At 37.1% G+C, this 20,566-nt stretch overlaps 1 protein-coding gene across 4 annotated transcripts in view; it reads left to right on the plus strand.

The window, feature by feature from the left end:
- The window catches only part of TEX264 (testis expressed 264, ER-phagy receptor), a 163,246-nt gene that overhangs the window by 11,777 nt on the left and 130,903 nt on the right, over positions 1 to 20,566 (plus strand). For all 4 annotated transcript variants that reach the window (XM_034439939.3, XM_034439957.3, XM_087887713.1 and 1 more), the window contains exon 4: positions 478 to 767. In XM_034439939.3, coding sequence (XP_034295830.1) covers positions 510 to 767 — 258 coding nt within the window. In that variant the 5' untranslated portion in view covers positions 478 to 509. The remainder of the gene's footprint in view (positions 1 to 477; positions 768 to 20,566) is intronic.

Genomic DNA, 20,566 nt, shown 5'->3' on the forward strand with positions numbered 1-20,566 from the left:
TCTTCAGAAAGGCCAGCAGGATTGGTCCAATCTAATTTTGGATGGGTGGAATGGGGTTCCAAAAGACAGATACTGAAACAGAGAAGGCATCTTCCTGTGTCCCACTAGATCAGGGGTCTCCAATCTTAGCAACTTTAAGACTTGTGGACTTCAATTCCCAGAGTTCCTCAGCCAGCTGGTTGCCAAGGTTGGAAACCTCTGCACTAGATGGCATACTTTAATTGGTGGGATCAGGAACATATCCTTCTTGCCAGATCAGATGGGTTAAATAAAAAAATATAGAAAGAGGGACTATCTTAGTCCTATTCCATGGAAGGCTTCATAAGCAAAGCAGGTTTCATAAAGAGTACATTGAATTGTAGGTAACGGAAGAAGGAATTCCTTTTAACTCTTCCGTTTCACTGTAAATCCTAGCACATTGAGAAAAGCAACGAGGATCTGCATTCAGTAATCTTTGGTCTCATTTCTTGTCATTAGTTGATAACTGAACATTGGATATATCAGAAGTCATGTCGGACTGGCTTCTAATTGGACTGTTTGTGGCATTGGTGCTGCTTCTATTGCTGACGATCTTCGGTTTTGCTGTTTATTCGGGACTGTTTACAGAAGTAATTGTGAATGCTGGTTTGCCCCCCATTGGCAACATCACTGTGGCATACAAATTCCAGGTGGGGCCTTATGGTGACTCCGGAAGGTTTTTTACAGAGAGCTGCAGCGTCTCTCCAAGGCTGTCTTCTATCGCTATCTACTATGACAACCCTCACACGGTAGGTCACTCTTTAGAACTACTTATTGGTTTGTCAGACCTGAATTCATCACCACGTTTAGTTGTATATAAAATTCCAGAAGATAACTACGTTAGTCTATGGTGGCAAAAAAATCAGGAGGAATCTGATAACATTTTTCCTGACAGACACATTTTAAAATTAATCAGATGCATAGAATGTCTAGGCTGAAAAGAATGGCTGTTTTGATTGTAAAAATCTGTTTCAGTTCATGATTCAAATATATGTCCGTTTTTTACTGTTACATGTACTTTATCAGCAGCCCTGTGAAGTAAATTAGGATGAGACAGAATGGCTGGGTTACTCATTAAGTGAAGATATGGCTATCAGTTGTTCAGGGATAGATAGTCAGTTCATTTCTTCATGAAAAATAATCTACTTGGTCCTACTGCTTAGGATACTATATAATAAAAAATGACTGACCTAATGATACTGATAATTTTCAAAAATGATATGATATCAGCTGCCTACTAAAAACCGAAGGGAATGTTAGGGATGAAAGTTTGTCTCTAAGCTAAAAGACTCGTCTCTTGGGACTTGATTTGGTATATAAACATTAAAATGCATATTTCTGCTAGCATTGTTTCTTATCTCCTTTTTAAAGGAGAAAATGTGTATTTGCTTTAACTATGTGTGACTTTGAGGTTCTGTAAAATCTCAGGGTGGAGTGAGATTGTGATCTGTTTTGAATATGATTAAGAAATCAGTCTGAACTGCCAAAGAATACGTAGATGTTTTGGAGCCTCTACAAGTACCCATTGTAAGTGAGGGACTATTAGGTAATAATGAAAGGCGTCATATGAGATTGTTACCTCAATTTATCATCCAACAAATTTTAGGATTAGAAGAAAAGCATGGCTTTTCCTACAGAGCGTCTCCCAAATAGAAAATCTATCAGCCAGGGAATATTTCCACATCAACCACAGGGAATAAAAGCTAATAATATGTTATATATAGGGGACTTTAAAAAAGACATATTTGAGAGAAGAGGAAAGAAACAAAATGGAACAACGCTTCTCAGAAAAAAAATCCACATATACAATCAATACCTTCAATCTTGGCTTCAAAAACTGTAGCACAATTTTTCTTGCTATCCTTATGAGTATCATAAGACTGAGCAAAATCTGATATGATATGGGTGGAAAATTATAAAAGAAATTGGTCAGTAAATGAAGTACTTTAAAGACTTCCATAACTCTTTAGACTCTAATGGATTTTAGGAAACGCAAGTATAAATCTGGCACTATTTATAATATTTTAATGAATAGAAGATTCTGTATTCTGCTTTCAGATTTAAGAACTCTAAAGATTCATTTCCAATTAATAGAGCATCTCTAGGAGATTGCAAGGTAACAAATTACATTAAAGGAGACTGATAACAAATTACCAAAACAAGTTTATATTGTTGGATATGGTATATAAATATTCAATAATAGTGTATGTATAATAAATAAATCAGTTTTCCAACCTCTGTTTAAACTCAGAATGATTTAATATAAACATTACTTGACATTTAACTTGTATATTGGAGACTTGAGCTTCCCAAGAAATTTTTAACTCTATTTTAATTAGTTTCTGATTATGTTGTCTTTGTATGCATTTGAAAGTGGGTATGGATCATATGTTACATTTGTAATTGAAGATTCTGTTTATAGTATATTAATGATATGTCTACGGAGATTTTCAGTCATCCAGGACATAGTTGTCCCAAAAGTAATTTTCCAAGAGGCAACTGGACTTTCTGGTTTTTCTTTGAAGATGTTTCGCTTCTCATCCAAGATATGATACTATTTATAGTACTGTATTGTATGGAGAGGAAAAACTGTACATTTGGGCATTGTCAAGAAAATTTTTCAAGAAGATACTTATGCTTCTACTTATATGAAGAAAATGAGTGGGAAAAGGTTTTAAAAACCTTTAATAAAAAAGGTGGCTTACTTAAGGGATCATAGATTTCTTCATGCATGTTCTGTATTTCACTGATTAAACTTGTTGATATGCTAATTGTGTCATAAACAGTAGCAATTAGGCTTCTTATTTGAAATGAGTATTCCCAAGGTTGTTTATGAATACTGTTGCAGTCCCTTCGTCTTGGGATTGGCCTCCTCCCTATTCTCCCAGGCACCAAGAATTATAATGAACCAGAGTTACTTTTACTGTGGGGTTTGTGAATCTTGGTTCAATGTCTATCTTTTTCTTCATAACATGGTTTCCTTGATATTAAATTGAAATCCAGTCTTGAACTGAGATATGGCCAGATTGAACTAGAACTAACTCTATGTTCAGCTAGTTGTTTAACCAATGCAGTTAACCAATTAAGCCAATGCAGTCATGGCTGTATCAACAGAGGGATAGTATCAAGAACACAAGAAGTGATAATATCAATTTACACTGTACTAGCAAAACCACACCTGGAATACTGCTTCCAGTTTTGGTCACCATGATACAAAAAAAAAATGCTGAAGCCCTAGAAAGAGTCAGAGAAGAACAACAAAAATGATAGGAGATCTGGAGGTTAAACTGTAGGATGAACTGCTAAGGGAACTAGGTATGTTTAACCTAACAAAGAGAAAGCTTACGGCAATATGACAGACATCTTCCAATACTTGAAGGGCTGCCACAGGGAAGAGGGGGTTGATTTGTTCTCTAAAGTACCTGAAGGCAGAACAAGAAGCAATGGTTTGAAGCTAGTCAGAAGGAGCTCTAATCTGGAACTAACAAGAAACTTTTTGATAAACAATTAGTCAATGGAAAAGCTGGAGTTGTGGGAGCTCCATTGCTGGTGATTTTTAAGAAAAGATTGGACCATTTGTCTAGAATGGTATAAGGGCTCCTGTCTTGGGCAGGCGGTATTAAAAGACCTCTAAGCTCCTTCCAGCCCTATGATTCTATGATTCTAACCCTGAAAAAAACACATAAATCTTTTCTCTTTTAACTTAATTTAACCTTCTGTTTTTAGGGACTGCTATTTCAGGATAAAAAAAAAATCTGCTTAAGATATGCATATCCCTCAGGTACTTTCTCAATCATGGACATGGTCATCACAGAAGATATTGTCTTCTGGGCTATTGGGCTATTGTCAAAATAATGCATAATGCTGGTAAAATAGATATGTATGCTTTCTTGTGGCATAACCACTTAGTATTGCATCACTTCAACTTCTGTAATCTCCTGAGCATTGTAGTGTTGTAAAAACATGCCACTCAGAAATCCTATTTATTAAACTGGCTTGAATGTTTATGTTGATACATTGAGCTAAAGGATAGGGCAATTGAGTGGGTAGGTAGAACAGGAACCAGTAATTAAAGGAATCAGTGCAGCTTATTTTAAATCAGAGCAGCATGTAATACCGTTGAAAATCTTTTCAAATACAGTGAAATGTACATATTCTAAATTGTTGCTAGTTCTCTTATATGGTACCTACAGTAGAGAACTCTTTAGATTTTCAATATGTTTCCTATGTTTTTCCTTATATTTTTTTAAAATTATATATCCCATGTTTTTATTTTATATTGATTTTTAATGAACAAGCAGGAATCCCTAGTAGATGGCAGTAGTATAGAAATTTAACACATAAATGATTTCTAAAACTGAGTATATCATGATTCCTTTAGATACAGATATTATCAGGGTTTATACTGTATATCATGCTAAATTGTAGTGATATTAATTTAATGTAATGTATAAACCCTGTATAAAAATTACAGTTTATTAGCCTTTGTTTATAATAAAGATAGAGAGCCTTTTGGAGGTGAGGATGGTGATGGAACATTTTATTTGTTTATAACCCATTTATATAGTTTCTCATATATCCACAGAACTCGGGCAGTAATAATGAAATCATATATAACACTTTAACCATTGTTAAAGCTTGTTGGTGGTGGTATAAGATTTCCTGAATCCAAACTAAGATAAAAGAGAAGTAAAATTGGTTATAGAATAGTTAGGGATTTTTTTTTTTTTAATTTGATTTATATGCCGCCCTTCTCCGGAGACTCAGGGCAGTTTACAATGTGCTAAGCAATAGCCTTCATCTTTTTGTATATTTATACAAAGTCAGCTTATTGCCCCCACAACTGGGTCCTCAATTTACCTACCTTAGAAAGGATGGAAGGCTGAGTCAACCTTGAGCCTGGCGAGATTCGAACCTGCAGTAATTGCCGGCAGCTGGTCTTACTAACAGGGTGCTTTAGACCACTGTACTACCAAGGCTCTTAAAATTTAAACAATTAAATCAACAATTTAAAATTCGTTGGTTTAGTAAAAATAATTTTCTATATTCTATTACATGAGAGTAAGCCACACTGAATTCAATGGAGCCTACATTTAGAAGATATTATCAAATGTCACTACTTATTTATTTAAATATTCATATTTACTTTTAAATGGCTGTCATTGAAAGTTCCTCCTTTTCTCTGTTTTCTTCTCCAGAATTATAAAGAATATAAATAACATTACAAAGTCATTGTTAAATAATTAATTTAATGTTCCTTCTAAAGAACTGCAGCAAACTACAGCAGTGGCTTTTGGCAAACACATTAATGAGAGAATTTCAAGCAAATGCCTTGAAAGCAGATCTGCTATATAATCTGCAGGATTCCACCTGTAGAGGCATCATATGGCATTGTCACTTGCCTAGTGTTTGATGTGCAAGATATCATTTTCGTTGTTCACTTTATTAATCATCTTCCCTGCTAACTCAAAGCATTAAGTCAACAATGCAAAAGTGACCCAGAAAAACATGGCTTTGCCCTGATGAGTTCTACAATGTTTGCCACTTTGAATTGACTCTCTCTCTCCCTCCCTCCCTCCCTCCCTCCCTCTCCATATATGCATATGTATCATCATCATCTTCTTTAACGATCCCATAATCCCTGACACCCTTGTGGGGTGGAGTCTGGGCAACTGAATGGAACTAACAGAGTGTTTTAATGGCTGGATGCCCTTCCTGTTGCCAATGCAGAGTTTTGTTCAGGAGATATATTCTCAGTGTGCCGAGAGAGAGAGAAATATCTGCCTCTACCTAGGATGGAACTCACAGCGTCCTGATTGTGAGGCGAGAGCTCCAACTCTAGGCCACTGCACCACTCCATATATGCATATGTATGCACGTAGATAAATTATATTTTACTATATTATAGTATACAGTAGGTAGGGTAAAAAGTATGGTGACTCTCGGTGGCATACAATAATCCAATAAGAGATAGTGAAAAATAACACAGAACCTGAAATGAAAAAACTTGTAATAACAACAGAAATGGTGGAGGAAAGGGCAAGGAGGATCAAGAATTGGGTAACACCAGGTGAAGATGAACTGCATAGTTTTGGGTTGAAACATCTGACTTACATCTATAGATTGCCAAGCAGTTTGACATCATACTGCAAGAAGGTGAAATTGAAGTTTGGCTAACATGTAGCAAAACCTATCTGATACTGAAAGAGCCAACAAAAGAGGCAGCACCAGGCAGCACTAGGCCAATATCTACTTAACAACAACTTTTAGTTTGCTAACTGGTGACTGCTAACACCCGAGCAGCAAAGAAACTACCGAACAGCAAAGGAACAAAAGATCAGATCCTAAGTTACAAGATGATATTGGAAAATTTTAAGAGACAGAAGACCAACTTAAATGTAGTGTGGATTGATTACAAGAAGGCATTCAACTCCCTGCCATATGATTGGATAATCAAATGTCTAGTCTAGACATAAAAGGAGTCATTAGAACTTGATGGCATGTACTCAGTCAATACACACACACACACACACATACATTTTGAAAATGACAAATCAAGGTAGTATAGTGGTTAAAGTACCAGTATAGGACTAGGAGTGGAAGGGGAGGACTCAGATTCTAATGATCCCTCACTTTGGAGCAGGGGTGTGAAACTCACGGCGTCATGTTGTCACGTGACATATTGTGATTTCCCCCCCTTTCGCTAAACCGGGGGTGGGCGTGACCAGTGCGTGATGCATCCAGGCCGCGGGCCACGAGTTTGACACCACTGCTTTGGAGGTTTAGGCCATCATATTCTCTCAGGCCAAGAGAATGCTCTGCCCTTCTGCATAATTGGAGTGGGAGAAGTAGGAGACAGTGGTATGTACACTACCTTGAGCTCCTGAAGGAAAGGTGGGATATAAATTTAATGCATATGTACATATGAATTATACTAGAAAAAAGATTTTTCCCTGTATATGTTTGTAAGATCCTGGAAGAATTTGCTAGGAAATTGTGACGATGTCTCTGCCAGTACTGATCAAGAGGGCAGGGCTGGAAAAAAGCAAGAGAGAAAGAAATTGTGCAGAATTTGAAATCAACCAGTGGAAACCTGTCATTAGCCATCTGTGTTAAATTCTGTTGCAGGCTTCTGCTTTTTCAACACGATTGCTCACATTCCTGATGGATGCTGGAGGTGGGTGGAGCTGCTGGAATATTTGAATCCTTGCATTACAGAGCTTGTTTTTAGAACTTGCTTGTTGCTCTTGGGAAACTCTCTTTCAGTTAAAGTCATGCTTTGCTAGGCAGCAAAAGGAGTTCTTCCCAAAGTCATCTAATGTTCTGCCCCAGCTACGGAACCCGAAGAATGTAGCACACACAAAACTCCAAACAAAACTCAGTTTACTTCAAAACACCGTATTTTGCAAATTCAGGCTGTTAATTAAAACGTCCTTAACAACCTGCCAGAAAGTCCACAGATAAGATAAAATCTTACGAGAGTTGGCAGAAAGCCCAGAAGCCAGGTTTGCAAAGACAATCCACATTCAATGACCAGTGAGGGAACATGTGTGGTTTCCTGCAACATTTACAAGTTGTGTGCAAACTTAAATAGGCTAAGGGAGTGGCCAATTAGCCCCAAGCCTTACTCTCGAAGAGACCTCCTCCTGAGTAACCACTCCTGCCTTTTGGCAGCTCTGCGTGCTCGTGCATTGAGAAGAGGCTCCTCCACTTCATCCTCTTCACTTGAAGGAGCCTCTGGAGGTTCTGAAGGCCCTGGCTGAATTTCTGCCTCTGGCACTACATCTTCTTCAGCCTCCTCGCTGTCTGACTCGAGCGCCGGCTGCACAGGCTGCTGGCGCGACACCACACCAGCCTCCTCGTTGGGATCAGCAACAATCCACGCAGGCCGCTGGCGGGCCACAACATCCAATCATATGTAAATAGTTTCTAGCACAAATATCTCAAACGAAAGGCCCGTGCATAGCTGTAATCCAGGGGATGGCATTATGCTTTTGATCTTGAAAGAGCTGGCTTACCCATAGACTCTAGGTACAACATTCTTTCTTGACTGTAACATTGGAACAAAAGTGTATTATATACAAGGGTATAGTCACAATGCACAGTTCATTTTGCAAATAATTAATATTGTGTTTTTAATATTAGAATTTGGGAATTTCAGTGACCCTTGCCTATTTTACTTTTGAACAGATTTGATTTACTGGCAGGAACTGCATCAGACCAAGCTACTGTGAATACTTTTTAAAAAAGTGTTCAAGTTCATTTAGAGCTTTTTGTATCTAATATCGGCTCTACGGAATAAAATTTTGCTGCAATGCTTAGTTCCAAATAGGAATTAATAGGGAAGACAACATTCTTGACTACTGTGTTATGTTAGCAGGTAGAATGGATCAGAAGATTGGACTGAATAAATTGACAAATCTATGAGGAAGATCTAGATTAGTAATAATACATTGAGATATATGCTTTGGTAATCTATTCTTCTGGCCCAGAAAAGCTTTGATAGGGTTTTCAAAGTACTAAAAAACCTGGATTGAAATTCCTCAGAAATCTGAAATATCCTTATATCAGTCCATATGGATTGCATTGTTTCTAAGACCTTATTTATTTTGAGCCAATAGAAACTTTGATTTATGGATTATTAGTGTGGAACTGTGGATTCCTATATAAGTCAAGAAAATTTAGAATATAATTTATAAAGAAAGGGGACCTGTCACCTTCACTTTAGCAGAAACCTAGTTGATACTAGTTCAAAGGAAACCATATTTTACAGTGGTATTTGAGAAGGAAACGATATATGCACCTTTTCTTCCTGTAGTTGCAGATTCATGTTCTTGCTGTTGCTAAATGTATTTGCCACTATTGAAGGAGAGAAATTATACGGCTCTAAAGAGTAGGTGTATATTTTCTCCAAAGTTGTTTCATGTACATAGCTGTGGTTACTGGATTTTTCTCCACTTCTTATGACATACTAGATATCCTGCTTGCCAAAAAAAAAAAAAAATCATGGTGTAAGATATAGTGGACAGGAGAATTGGAACCAGAGAAAAATTTGGTAGCTTTTCTCAATTTAGTCTTATTTTCCAGTAAATCTTATTCTGAATGTCAGGCAGGTTCACCTTTGAATGTGATTGATTATTTAAGGGCATCTCACACAAAGGGAATTAATGATAGCATTGAAAAGAAATACTGACTAGGTTTATGGAATTCCTCCCCTGCCAGCATAGTTGTTCAAGCTGCTATATCTGAGAATTCTGGGTGTTACATTTCCAATGTATTTGGAAGGCCTCCGTTTAGAAAAGATGAGCCTGGTTATAGCTTTAGGTTTTCGACTGCAAACTCCCTCAACTTCAGATGTCAAACTTTAAATATGAGGTAGACTATGCTATACTATTGCTGAGAATTTTGAAAGTTGAAGTCCACACATCTGAAGTGTGTCTAGGTATGAAGGTTTGTGCTGATGTTTTTCTTAGGGTGGATTGGAACAATACTGACAACATTTGCTAAGAACAGTTGTATATCTACCGTTTACCTGAAACTGAAACATAATTCCAGCAGATTTAGGGCTCATCATCTCATTTCATTTATTGTGGTATGAAAACCCATTGACATTTCTAAGGGGTATAAACATCACCTTTGGCTTATCCCAAACTTGGTGTGGAGGCAGCCTGAAACTATTGTTTCTTCTCTTGTCCCAATACAAATCTTGCCATATAAAGAGTCTACACTCTACAACATTTGGCAATGATGCCGGCAATGATACAGTTGGGGACAAGGATCTGTCCAGCTCCCATGAACTGCAAACATATGCTGCAATCCTACCTCATCCCCTTTCATTCTGAATGCCAGTTGTATCCTTTCCTGAAACAGGAAGTAGTCACTCATAGTCACTCATGTTTTCATCATCACCCATCAGGAAGCATGCCTTTTGTGTCATAGTACTTGCTGTCTGGAACACCATAGCACCCATCATTAGGTTATTGTGGACTTGATGATCTTTTGATCTCCCTTAAAACCTAGCTGTTTTTGCAGGCATGGTATTTGCCAGGTTAGTTGAACCCAAATGGACCGGTTGCTAGTTGCCTTGGTGGCCATAAGGATGTTTGTCCTTGTCTTTGATTATTGTTTACTTTGTCTAGTTTTAAAATTTGTTAGCCTTCCAGAGTAATGTTTATGAAATGAATAAACATCTGAATTGATTAAATGAATAAAAGAGTTGCTGGTGGCTGACCTCCACGATAATTTTAATTTGGAATGCAAGAGACACTAGACAGTTGTCTTGTCCAAATGCCTAATCAAGGCTTTCAAAAATTACTCATCAATAGATAGTTGTTTTTCTTGTCAAAAGATGATGCTGGGTTCCTTTTCTGAAATTCTCCCAATTTATATTTGCAGTTACAGCATCACTCATGCTGAGGCAAAGTGGGGCAATTCAATGGGTGTTGGCTTACCTCCTGACTTAAGAATGTGGGAGAAATGTATATTAATGGGATTTGGAAATTTTTAGATCTGCAAGTGAAATTTAATCAAGCCAGTATGATTTAGCAGTAATGGGCTTCTTTTAAGTATTACTGTATGTGAATTATCATAATAAACTGAATATATTTCTGACTTCTGTCCAACAAGTCGGTTGGACTCAGAAAGTTACAGTAACAAGTTTTGTGGGACCCAAGACTAGCAATTTGTTGAACAGTGAGAATATTATGCTTTCATACTTGTTTAAAGAAGGAGTATGAAGTATAATAGCATTGCCTTCATGACTAAATGCAGTATTTTTGTCTTAATTATAAGATGGAATAATTTGTGTATCTTAGACTGTTGGTCTTCTTGGCTAAGATGATCCAGGATAACAAGCAAAACGTGATCACAGCTTACTAACGGCTGAAAAGCATACATAGACTGTGTAGGTATATAGTACAGTACATTCAGTTAATGTTCAGGTAGTGAATAAATAATCAAATGTTACTACGAGCAATTCATAGTTTTGCTATTGTTTAATACTAAAAGGTAGCTACTTTCTCTGGCAACCTTTTTTCCCACTAGCTATGGAGAATTCTGTTTTTCACAGAAGAACTGATGAAAGAAACCCATGCACAGTACTATATCATATAAAGCGAAGTCTTCAAGTCAAAGTTGATAGCTGTGACATACTTTGACCCTACCTATCTAAACTTGTAGGGAGTTATTTTTTAAAATTAAGAAAATTATGGCCCCCTCTTAAAAAACTATTGTCAAGAAAGATACCTTTTGTTAATCATAGCAATCTCTAAAATAAAAACCAATTTGTAATGTGCATAATCCCTAAGGAAAAACATTGCTGAATAATAAACTCATCCCAGAGTTACTATAATTAATACTCAGGGATATTGGGAATTGTTTTTCAACAACATCAGGAGGATTATACGTTCTTAAAGCATTTCTAAATTAGTATGCCTCCAATTATATTTTCTTTGATTACATTGCTGATTTTGTGGAGCTTATTGTGCATTTCAAAATGGATTTGATAAAGATGACAAGTTTATTATTCTATTTTTTCCTTGAAAAAAATCCTAGCTGTTGAAAGGTAACACTTCCCTTATGATTTATTTATTTCTAGATTTAGATCCCACTTTTCTTCCAGGGGCTCAAGGTAGTTTGTGCAGCAATTTAATATTTCTCCTAACACGTAGGCTGGACATTGAACTGGACTTCTGCATGCAGAGTCTGGTTTTGGTGCTGAATTGTGGTCCTTTGTTTTCATGCTTTAGCTTCAGTTATTGATTTATCTCCCATCTTTCCTGTAGGATCTGAAAGGGACTTATATTGAGATTTCTCTTCATGCTATTCTCACAATAGCCACCCAATGAAGTAGGCTGGGGCTGAGAAACTAGTCCAAATTACTTACGTGACCAGTAGCATTTTGGCCCTTTAGTTAAAGGTGCTGAATGATGTACTCCCTTAACCTTAAATGCCCCAACTTCTCATTTATGTTGCTTGATGGATTGCCGTGACATTTAAGTGCTTTTTCTCTCATCCTCCTCAGGCACGTGCCTTTTTGGAAGCTTTTCAGAAACTTTTGAGCATTGCTTGCAGGCTTAAAATAGGATAAATTCAGTTCCCATCTGGTTTTTTTTTCAGTGTGATGACCAGCTGACTCTTGGTGAGGAGTCTGAGAAGCATCTCCACCTTCCAACATTTTTTCCAGTCCTCAAAACAGCAACTGGAAAAGCCAGTGGAAACTGCTAGCACAGCAGTACTTTCTTTCAATTGCTGCTATAAGGGAAACTTGAGTAATTGGCAGAACAATACATTTCCCAATAATGTACCCATGTCTATTCCATGTGTTGGCAACAAGACTTTTCAATCAAGAATGAAAACATAATGACAGTTTAGAAGGTGGAGAGCTTATGGGCTTCAGAAGCTGCTGAACTTCAATCTTAAGTAGACCTAGCTGGCATGGGTAATTTGAGGGCTAAGAGCGGTATTTTCACAATCTCTGGAGGACTACAGATTACCCACCTCTGATTTGTAGCGTACTATCTACAAAAATATACTAAAACTGATGATTGTGAATTTAATAACAGCAAAGATTTGAAATAATTAATTTCTATAAGGTTTTATTAATCTGCCCTTCATTTAATGTTTTCAAAAGGAAAACATTCTGGTTTTTCACCTCTTCTGCCAAAACTATGAGCAGGTGAAGTAGTGTTTACATCAGAGGTTACAAAGGAAGAATATGAACCTGAGGAAAAGGAACAAACCCCAAATAAAATCAAATAGCAAAAAATTAGTATAAGGTCAAGATATAAAAGAATTAGATTAGGAATCCTGTTTGGCTTAGAAAGATGGACTGAAGTTGTGAGACTGCAGTGTACATTTTGGGAGATGGTAAAAATTGGTAAAGTGTCACATATATGCCAGATTTGGAGGGAGGAACTTTTGGGATAATTTAAAAAAAAAACTTTCTTCAAAGCAGCAGAAAACTGTCTGAAAACTAATTATGGTGAAGAAAGTTCTAGAAGTTGCAGGAACCATGGGTTGGGACCATATGTAGTTCTGGGGGCTCAGCTTGCCCATGCTTTCTGAAGGAATATTTAGAGGCCTTGATATCATTCTGGGTTTTGAATCATAGAATTTCTTTTGAAGAATATTGAATGTCACACAGAATTCCTATAATAAAATCTTTTGTGTGTTACTAAGGCCCAGAAACTATAAATGTAACCTGTGAAGGTAAAAAAGGTAAATTTGCTAACTGAGCCTTTAGAGATTTATGTAGTACTCTTGATACAAGTATAAAGGTATAGGAGTATCATTAGTAATAATTTGGCAATTATTTTGGCTTTCTCCATTGTTTTTCTAAATCCTTGATTTCGACACTCATCCCGTTATTTTCATCTATTTCATGTCAGTTTCTTCCCCGTACGATTTATATTGACTGTTTCCTAATATGATTTGATTGTTTATTTGTTCCCTATAACTATAACTATCATTAAGTGTTGTACCTTATGATTCTATTCTATTCTATTCCCAATTCTGAATTTATCTCAAGTTTCATTACAAATAAACAGTTGTACAGAGAATTACTGATTTATTTACTATTAGCAAAAGTTATTGGAAATCAAACTGCATTTGGTATTGGAGCAAGAAGTATGTAAGTTTGCTCTTGTGAGCTTTGTAAACCTGATATGTCTGTATTAATTTATAAATGTTTTAAGTTGGCTGAACACAGTTTAATCAAATATGGTAGTATTATTTTTTTTGGTAACTTTATGAACCTCAGAATTTTAGAACTGATGCTATATTTCTCCTTTTATTACCTATGTGGCATCTTTTTGTGAATGCAATAGTTCGATGCTGGAGGTGGTTTGCTGGATTGATGGCAGACTCCCCCTTCCTTACTTCTCCCCTTGCTGTCTGCTCTCCATCCATCCATCTTTTTTTGTTATCATGATTTATTTCTCCTGTATTCTTTTTCATTGTTTATTTTATTTTCTATTATTTTACTTCTGCTCTGTTTACATTCCTTTCATTTTCTTCCTTTTTATTATTGTAAGTCGCCTTGAGTAGCCTCCCAGTGAGATAGGCAGCAAATTAATTTAACAAATAAATAAATAAATCTTCAATGTGTTTGGTGCTTTACAAAATTTGTATGTAACATGTATGTGCCATTAGTTCTACACATTTTTGCAAAATGCATTGGCTGTTTACATTTTTTACCAACATCTGGGCATGTTCTTTTAGAATAATAAAACCTCTGCCTCAAATTTGGATGCTTCCAATCTTTGGATTTTAATATTGTAACTCCCTTCTGAGATACTGGTTTTACTAAGCACATTTTTCTATTCCACCATTTATCTATTTCCATATAGATATTGCTCATTATTAATTGACATAGTCCCTCCTTGAGTTTACAAACATCAAAACTGTGTTTCGTCATTAAATTGCTCATCCTTAACAGTTTTCTCTTACTCTCTTAGATCTTATTCTTTACGCTACGTAGCCTTTAATCAGAGTTGCATAATTCTCTAAGCTCCTAAAACTATGCTAAAAGTTTAAACTCTAAATAGGATCAATACCTTCTCTTTGTTTTATGCCTTCCTGTGTGCAATGTTTTTTTTTTTTATTGAAATGAAGTAAATAGCAAATTTCCCAAACAATACCTGGAATGTTTGCTCATCAGAAACCTTATCAAACTGGAACATATTAAACCATTAAACCATTAAACCATTCTCTAGTCTAGCCTCTTCTCCAGCCCTATATGGCTCAGGGCCAGGTTATCTTCAAGACTGCCTTCTACCACATAGTTCCCAGCGACCGGTAAGATCCCACAGAGTCGGTCTCCTCCGGGTCCTGTCAGCTAAACAATGTTGGCTGGTGGGCCCGCGGGGGAGGGCCTTCTCTGTGGCTGCCCTGGCTCTCTGGAACCAATTACCTCCTGAAGTCCGGACTGCCCCCACCCTATTGGCCTTCCGCAAAGCGGTGAAGACCTGGCTCTTCTGGCAGGCCTGGGGCCGTTGATCTCATTATAACGAACTTGTGGGACCTGGCCACGAATTGGAGCGCATGTGTTTTAACATTTTTAAAGTTTTTAATGTTTTAATGTTTTTCTTTTTAACATTTTTTATGGGATTGTTCGCATTGTTTTATTCTTTGTTGTAAGCCGCCCAGAGTCCCTTGGGAGTTGGGCGGCATAGAAATGCGACAAATGCAACAAAATGTGAACATGCACAGAAAAGGGTACCTGCAATTTCTCATTCTTATTAGCTCTTCTAACTACATGGTGCAGCCTTAGTTTCCATTTTCCTGCCAAATTTGCCAAAAAATTGATCTGAAACCTGCTATTGATTCATTATTGTATTTTTACCTTCCAAAACATCTCAAGTTTCTTTCCCATATCCTGTTTTATATATTAAATCATAGCAAATAGAAATAAAAATAAATCCAATATCCATCTAATTTGTACTGTTACATTCCAGTTTACAACATACATAGCCTGCACACACACCTTGCTCTTTTAAACTACCCCACTACTCCCATTACAATGTACTCCCATTACAGTTTACTCTTACTAAAAAGAAAGACTAGGGTTGACATGATAGCAGTGTTCTAATATCTAAGGGACTGCCACAAAAAAGAAGGAGTCAAGCTATTATCCAAAGCAGCTGAAGGCAGGACAAGATGTCAGGGCGCTGATTAATCCCATTCTGCTTTTGGGTAATCACACCTTGATTTAGAGACATGGATCGTGGCATTTTCCTTGTGTATACCTTTGTAAGAAAATAAACTCTGAAGATATTTTTTCTAAGGAAAAACTCATTTATTTGTTATAAAGAAAATAAAACATCTAACTATCTAAAATAATTAAATTGTTACATTTTGGTGAAGTTCCTGCCGGCTACTTCTCAGCAGCCGGACTTCTCTGGCAAGAGAACAAAGAAAAAGTGAAGAAAAAGTGAAGGAATGCGGACATGCGTAGTATCAGTTACTGATAAGAAATTTTGGCAAGCTATGGAAAGTCTGACAGTCCAGAAATATGAGCTCAGCTGGTAAATACAAAAATGCAGTGACACAAGAAGCAATGGATGGAAACTAATCAAGGAGTGAACAAACCTAGAACTAAGGAGAAATTTCCTCACAAAACAAGTAATCAGTGGAATGGCTTGCCTTTAGAAGTTGTGAATGCTCCATCACTGGATGTTTTAAAGAAGAGATTGGACAACCATTGGTCTGAAGTGTTGCCTGCTTGAGCAGAGGGTTGGACTAGAAGACCTCCAAGTTCCCTTCCAACTCTGTCATTCTGTTACTCTCAAGCAGTAAAAGTTAAAACTTACTGTCCTATCACCTAGGCCAGGGGTGGGCAAATGTGGCTCTTTTACAACCTGTGGACTTCAACTCCCAGAATTCCTGAGACAGCCAAGCTGGCTGCGAAAGAATATGGATATGGCCTTGGGAAGGAGAAAGAAATCAATGAACTGTTAAGGGAGGAGAAATTGCAACTCAATCCTGAAAAAGTGGAAAGTGTGAGAAAGAAATGGTATAAAATGGGGCAGAGACAATCTCAGATAGGCTTTCAAGGTCTTTCAATTGTCTGTCTGACTCTTTTTCTCTCAGAACCAAACATACTTAGTACACTGACTGCACCTCCTATTTTCTCCATAACAACAACCCTGTGAGGCGGATTGGGCCAAGAGAGAGTGATTGGCTAAAATCACTCAGCCTAAGGCAGGCCAAGAACTCACAGGGTCTTGGTTTCTAGGCCAGCACTTAGCTACCACACCAAACCGGTTCACTGGTTATCTTATCCTACAAAAATAAAAAAACATCCTGGAATCCCTACTGCTTCTGTTTCTTGATTTTGTCTGTCTTGAAGGACTGACAACTGCCAAAGTACCAGAAAACAACCTTCTGACTAAGATTCTGTCTTCACAAACTCTATAATATATAGGTTTTATAACTGATTGCAGTAATTCTTAAGCATTTATAAGAAGGCACTATTACTTTTGCTGATCCCTCTGTCTTGTGTGGAATTTAATGTAATCATTAAAGTTGGTAGCTGTGTCATTATAAACCAGCAAAAAGCCAAGAAGCAGCCAACTGCTCATAGGCCAGATGTTTAATTTAGTTTATGTGCTGCTCAATTCCAGATGATTCTGTTAAGCTCACACTGTAACAACAATAAAATTCCATGTAAGTAATCAGAAACAAAATAGAAAAATAAAAACAAGAGAACAAGATATACATAAAATGAATATAATCCACATTATAAAATATGTAATAACAATTGTGCCAAATGTTAAGGCAGTGGGTGACTCCAAATGTACACTGTACATAAGAGCAAGTGGCTGCTCTGAGCTATATCTACATTTTTAATGTTCACCAGGAATCACAAGTAGATTTTTCTCCAAATTGATAAACATCATTTGGCTTTTCTCTGGAGTCTTTTTAAGAAGCTAGTTTTTTATTTGCATAGACATTGGGTTCTATTTGCACACTTGGAGACTGAGTATTGGCCAGAGTGTGATTCACATTGCCATGTTTATCACATCTACGCTTTTACTTGACTGGTTCCAACATAGCGTAGTTGATAGTATCAGACAATTGAAATGTATATTCAACTTCCCTGCAGATCTTCCCCTACCACAGACATGTGGTAGAAACATTTTTGCTAGGTCATGCTATGCAGAAATAATTCAGTCTGAATATTAGGAATGATACAGTATATATATCGCTTGCACAAAGCTGCACATTCTCTTTGAGGTTTGTTGTTTCTTTTGTATCAAACTTGTCATCAAAAATGATGTCAGTGTTCTCCAGTCTCCAAAGTATCTCCTGATACTTTGATCTACTTATCGTTGATGTCCCTTCTGATTTAATGAAATATGGGGCATTGAGTGGTTGGGGAGGAAGCACCAGCACATTCTACCTGATTTTCTCACCATGCATTGCTTTACTGACATATAGAGATGTTAAAGCACTAGCTCCCTGAATTAGATGGGTATCAAATTGGGAAGGGCTGCCATGTGCATTGATAGATGTATAGCATAAAAGTAAAGGTTCCCCTCGCACATACATGCTAGTCATTCCCGATTCTAGAGGACGGTGCTCATCTCTGTTTCAAAGCCGAAGAGCCAATGCTGTCCGAAGACGTCTCCGTGGTCATGTGGCAAGCATGACTAAACGCCAAAGGAGCACGGAACACTGTTACCTTCCCACCAAAGGTGGTCCCTATTTTTCTACTTGCATTTTTTACGTGCTTTTGAACTGCTAGTTTGGCAAAAGCTGGGACAAGTTAATGGGAGCTCACTCCGTTACGCAGCGCTAGGGATTCGAACTGCTGACCTTTCTGATCGACAAGCTCAGCATCTTAGCCACTGAGCCACCGTATCCCTATGTATAGCATAGTGTTACCACTTTTTCTACTTCAAATATTTCCTTAGTTATAATATTGCAACAGATTTACTGGTCCTACTCTGTTCCTGCTTGTAGAGCTAGAATCCCCACCCTCCTACCAGTCCCACTCTCCCCATGTGCCTTGCTCGCTGAAGGACCCATTTATTCATGCCTTGGTGCCACATAATGGAATAAACCAGATGTGTTTAAATTATTAAGAGGAAGAAGTACTATATAAAGCCCATTAACCCAGTCCTTCAAAAATAGAGAACACTGGCTGCTACAAGTTGTAGGGAGGAAAGAATTCTCTCCTGTTATATGATCTGCAAGTCCTTGGAAAAACACGGGTTCTAATAGGACTTTAAGCCTTCCTTAAAAATCGTTCTAAAACTCTTTTTTTCTTTGTGCCTCCCTCAGCTACAGTCTTCCTTTTGTTTGGATGTGTATATCTACTGCTTTTTATCAGAAAGCAATGTTTGAACTTATCATAGTAAGTGAACTAGGACATAGGTCTGCCCTATAGAGATCTTAGCAGAGCATAGTTACTTTTTTTTTTTTTTTTGCTTTAATTTATATGCCGCCCTTCTCCGGAGACTCAGGGCGGCTTACAATGCATTAAGCAATAGCCTTCATACTTTTGTATATTTATACAAAGTCAGCTTATTGCCCCCACAATCTGTGTCCTCATTTTACCTACCTTTGAAAGGATGGAAGGCTGAGTCAACCTTGAGCCTGGTGGGATTTGAACTTGCAGTAATTGCAAGCAGCAGATGTTAATAACAGTGCATTAGTCCACTGTGCTACCAAGGCTCTGTTTCCCTTAGCACAACATACGCCCTTCAAGAGATCTGCGGTCTCAGCTCTTTGCTATTGTGGTTAAGTTCTTTGTATGTTTCCTAACTTTTACTTGAATATAGACAGTAGGCTCAGCAGATGTCTCTTTGATACCAAATTTCAAAACTCAGTATCTTCACATCACATTAATAAAGAGTGCAACATCGTAATTTAGCTGGTATTTTAGATTTTGAAAAGCAACAAATATTAATCCAAAGGAGACAGTGGTCATGGTTGAGAAGAGGAAATAATGTATGTTTCAATTCCATTTTCAATTATAGTTGAACACGATCTAATTAGTTAAGTTGTTTGTTTCTGAGCCTTCCATTAGATTTCATTTGGCCAACTATTCTATCAACCAGCCAGCCAGCTAGATAAAGAAATAAAATATTTGTGTGTTTTTTCCCCCCAAACCCAGCCCAGGAGGGAAACTCCTAAGCTTGGTGAAATTGGGAAATACTTTGTATTAGCATTTATTGTGTATTCCTTTCACAAAGGAGTTTTTGATTTAGAAAAAAACCAGGATCAAATCAGATCCTAACTTGCCAGAGGCTCTGTGTCAGCTAGTGAATGGAAGCAGTCAAGTAGCTCAACCTCACATTGATTTCCTGTACCTACCTGCTTTGATTTAAGCCTGGAGGAATGTGAAAACATGTGAAACAGTCAAACCAGTCTTTAGATTAAATTGTAAATGTATCTTGGTCCTTTGAAATGCATTTCCTTTTATATGAGATACTGCTCTTGACATAAGAGAAGCAGCCGGCACTGCTATAAAATGCATTTTACTTGTTATATGCTAGGACCATGGCTTGAATACAGGCAGGCTAGGACCACGCCTTCATACAGGCAAGTTAAGCAGAACCGATGAGCAGCTGTTTTGTTTCTTCTAGTCAAACTGAATTGTCCGGTTTTTTTACATTGTTTATCAAAGTTTATCATAAAATAAAATAGAAATATAAATAAAAGTTAGGAAAGTTAAAGAGGAAAAAACAGGGATGCAGAGAGAAAGGAAAAAGAAGAAAAGGAGAAGTGACTTCCGATTTTTTTTTAGTGCAGCAGAATACAAAAAAAAAAAAAGAAAGAAAGTTACAACCCCAATTTTTTTGCTTTACATTTCTGAATGTTTCAACCATCTCTATCACAAGTCATTCTAGTCATCAAAACCTAAAATAAAAGTTTCATTTTTGTGATCAGATGCAATATCTGTTGTAATAGTTTAGGACCAGGAAATGTTCTCGGCTGCCTTTAAACAAATTCAGAGGAATGAACAAGTCACTTTTAGCAAACATCGTATGTCTTTTTGCATAGGAATATCACAAAATACTATAAAAACTTTTGCTACAAT

This window comes from Pantherophis guttatus, chromosome 2, assembly GCF_059756535.1.
Source record: "Pantherophis guttatus breed Tessera chromosome 2, ASM5975653v1, whole genome shotgun sequence".
NCBI classification, from domain to species: Eukaryota; Metazoa; Chordata; class Lepidosauria; order Squamata; family Colubridae; genus Pantherophis; species Pantherophis guttatus.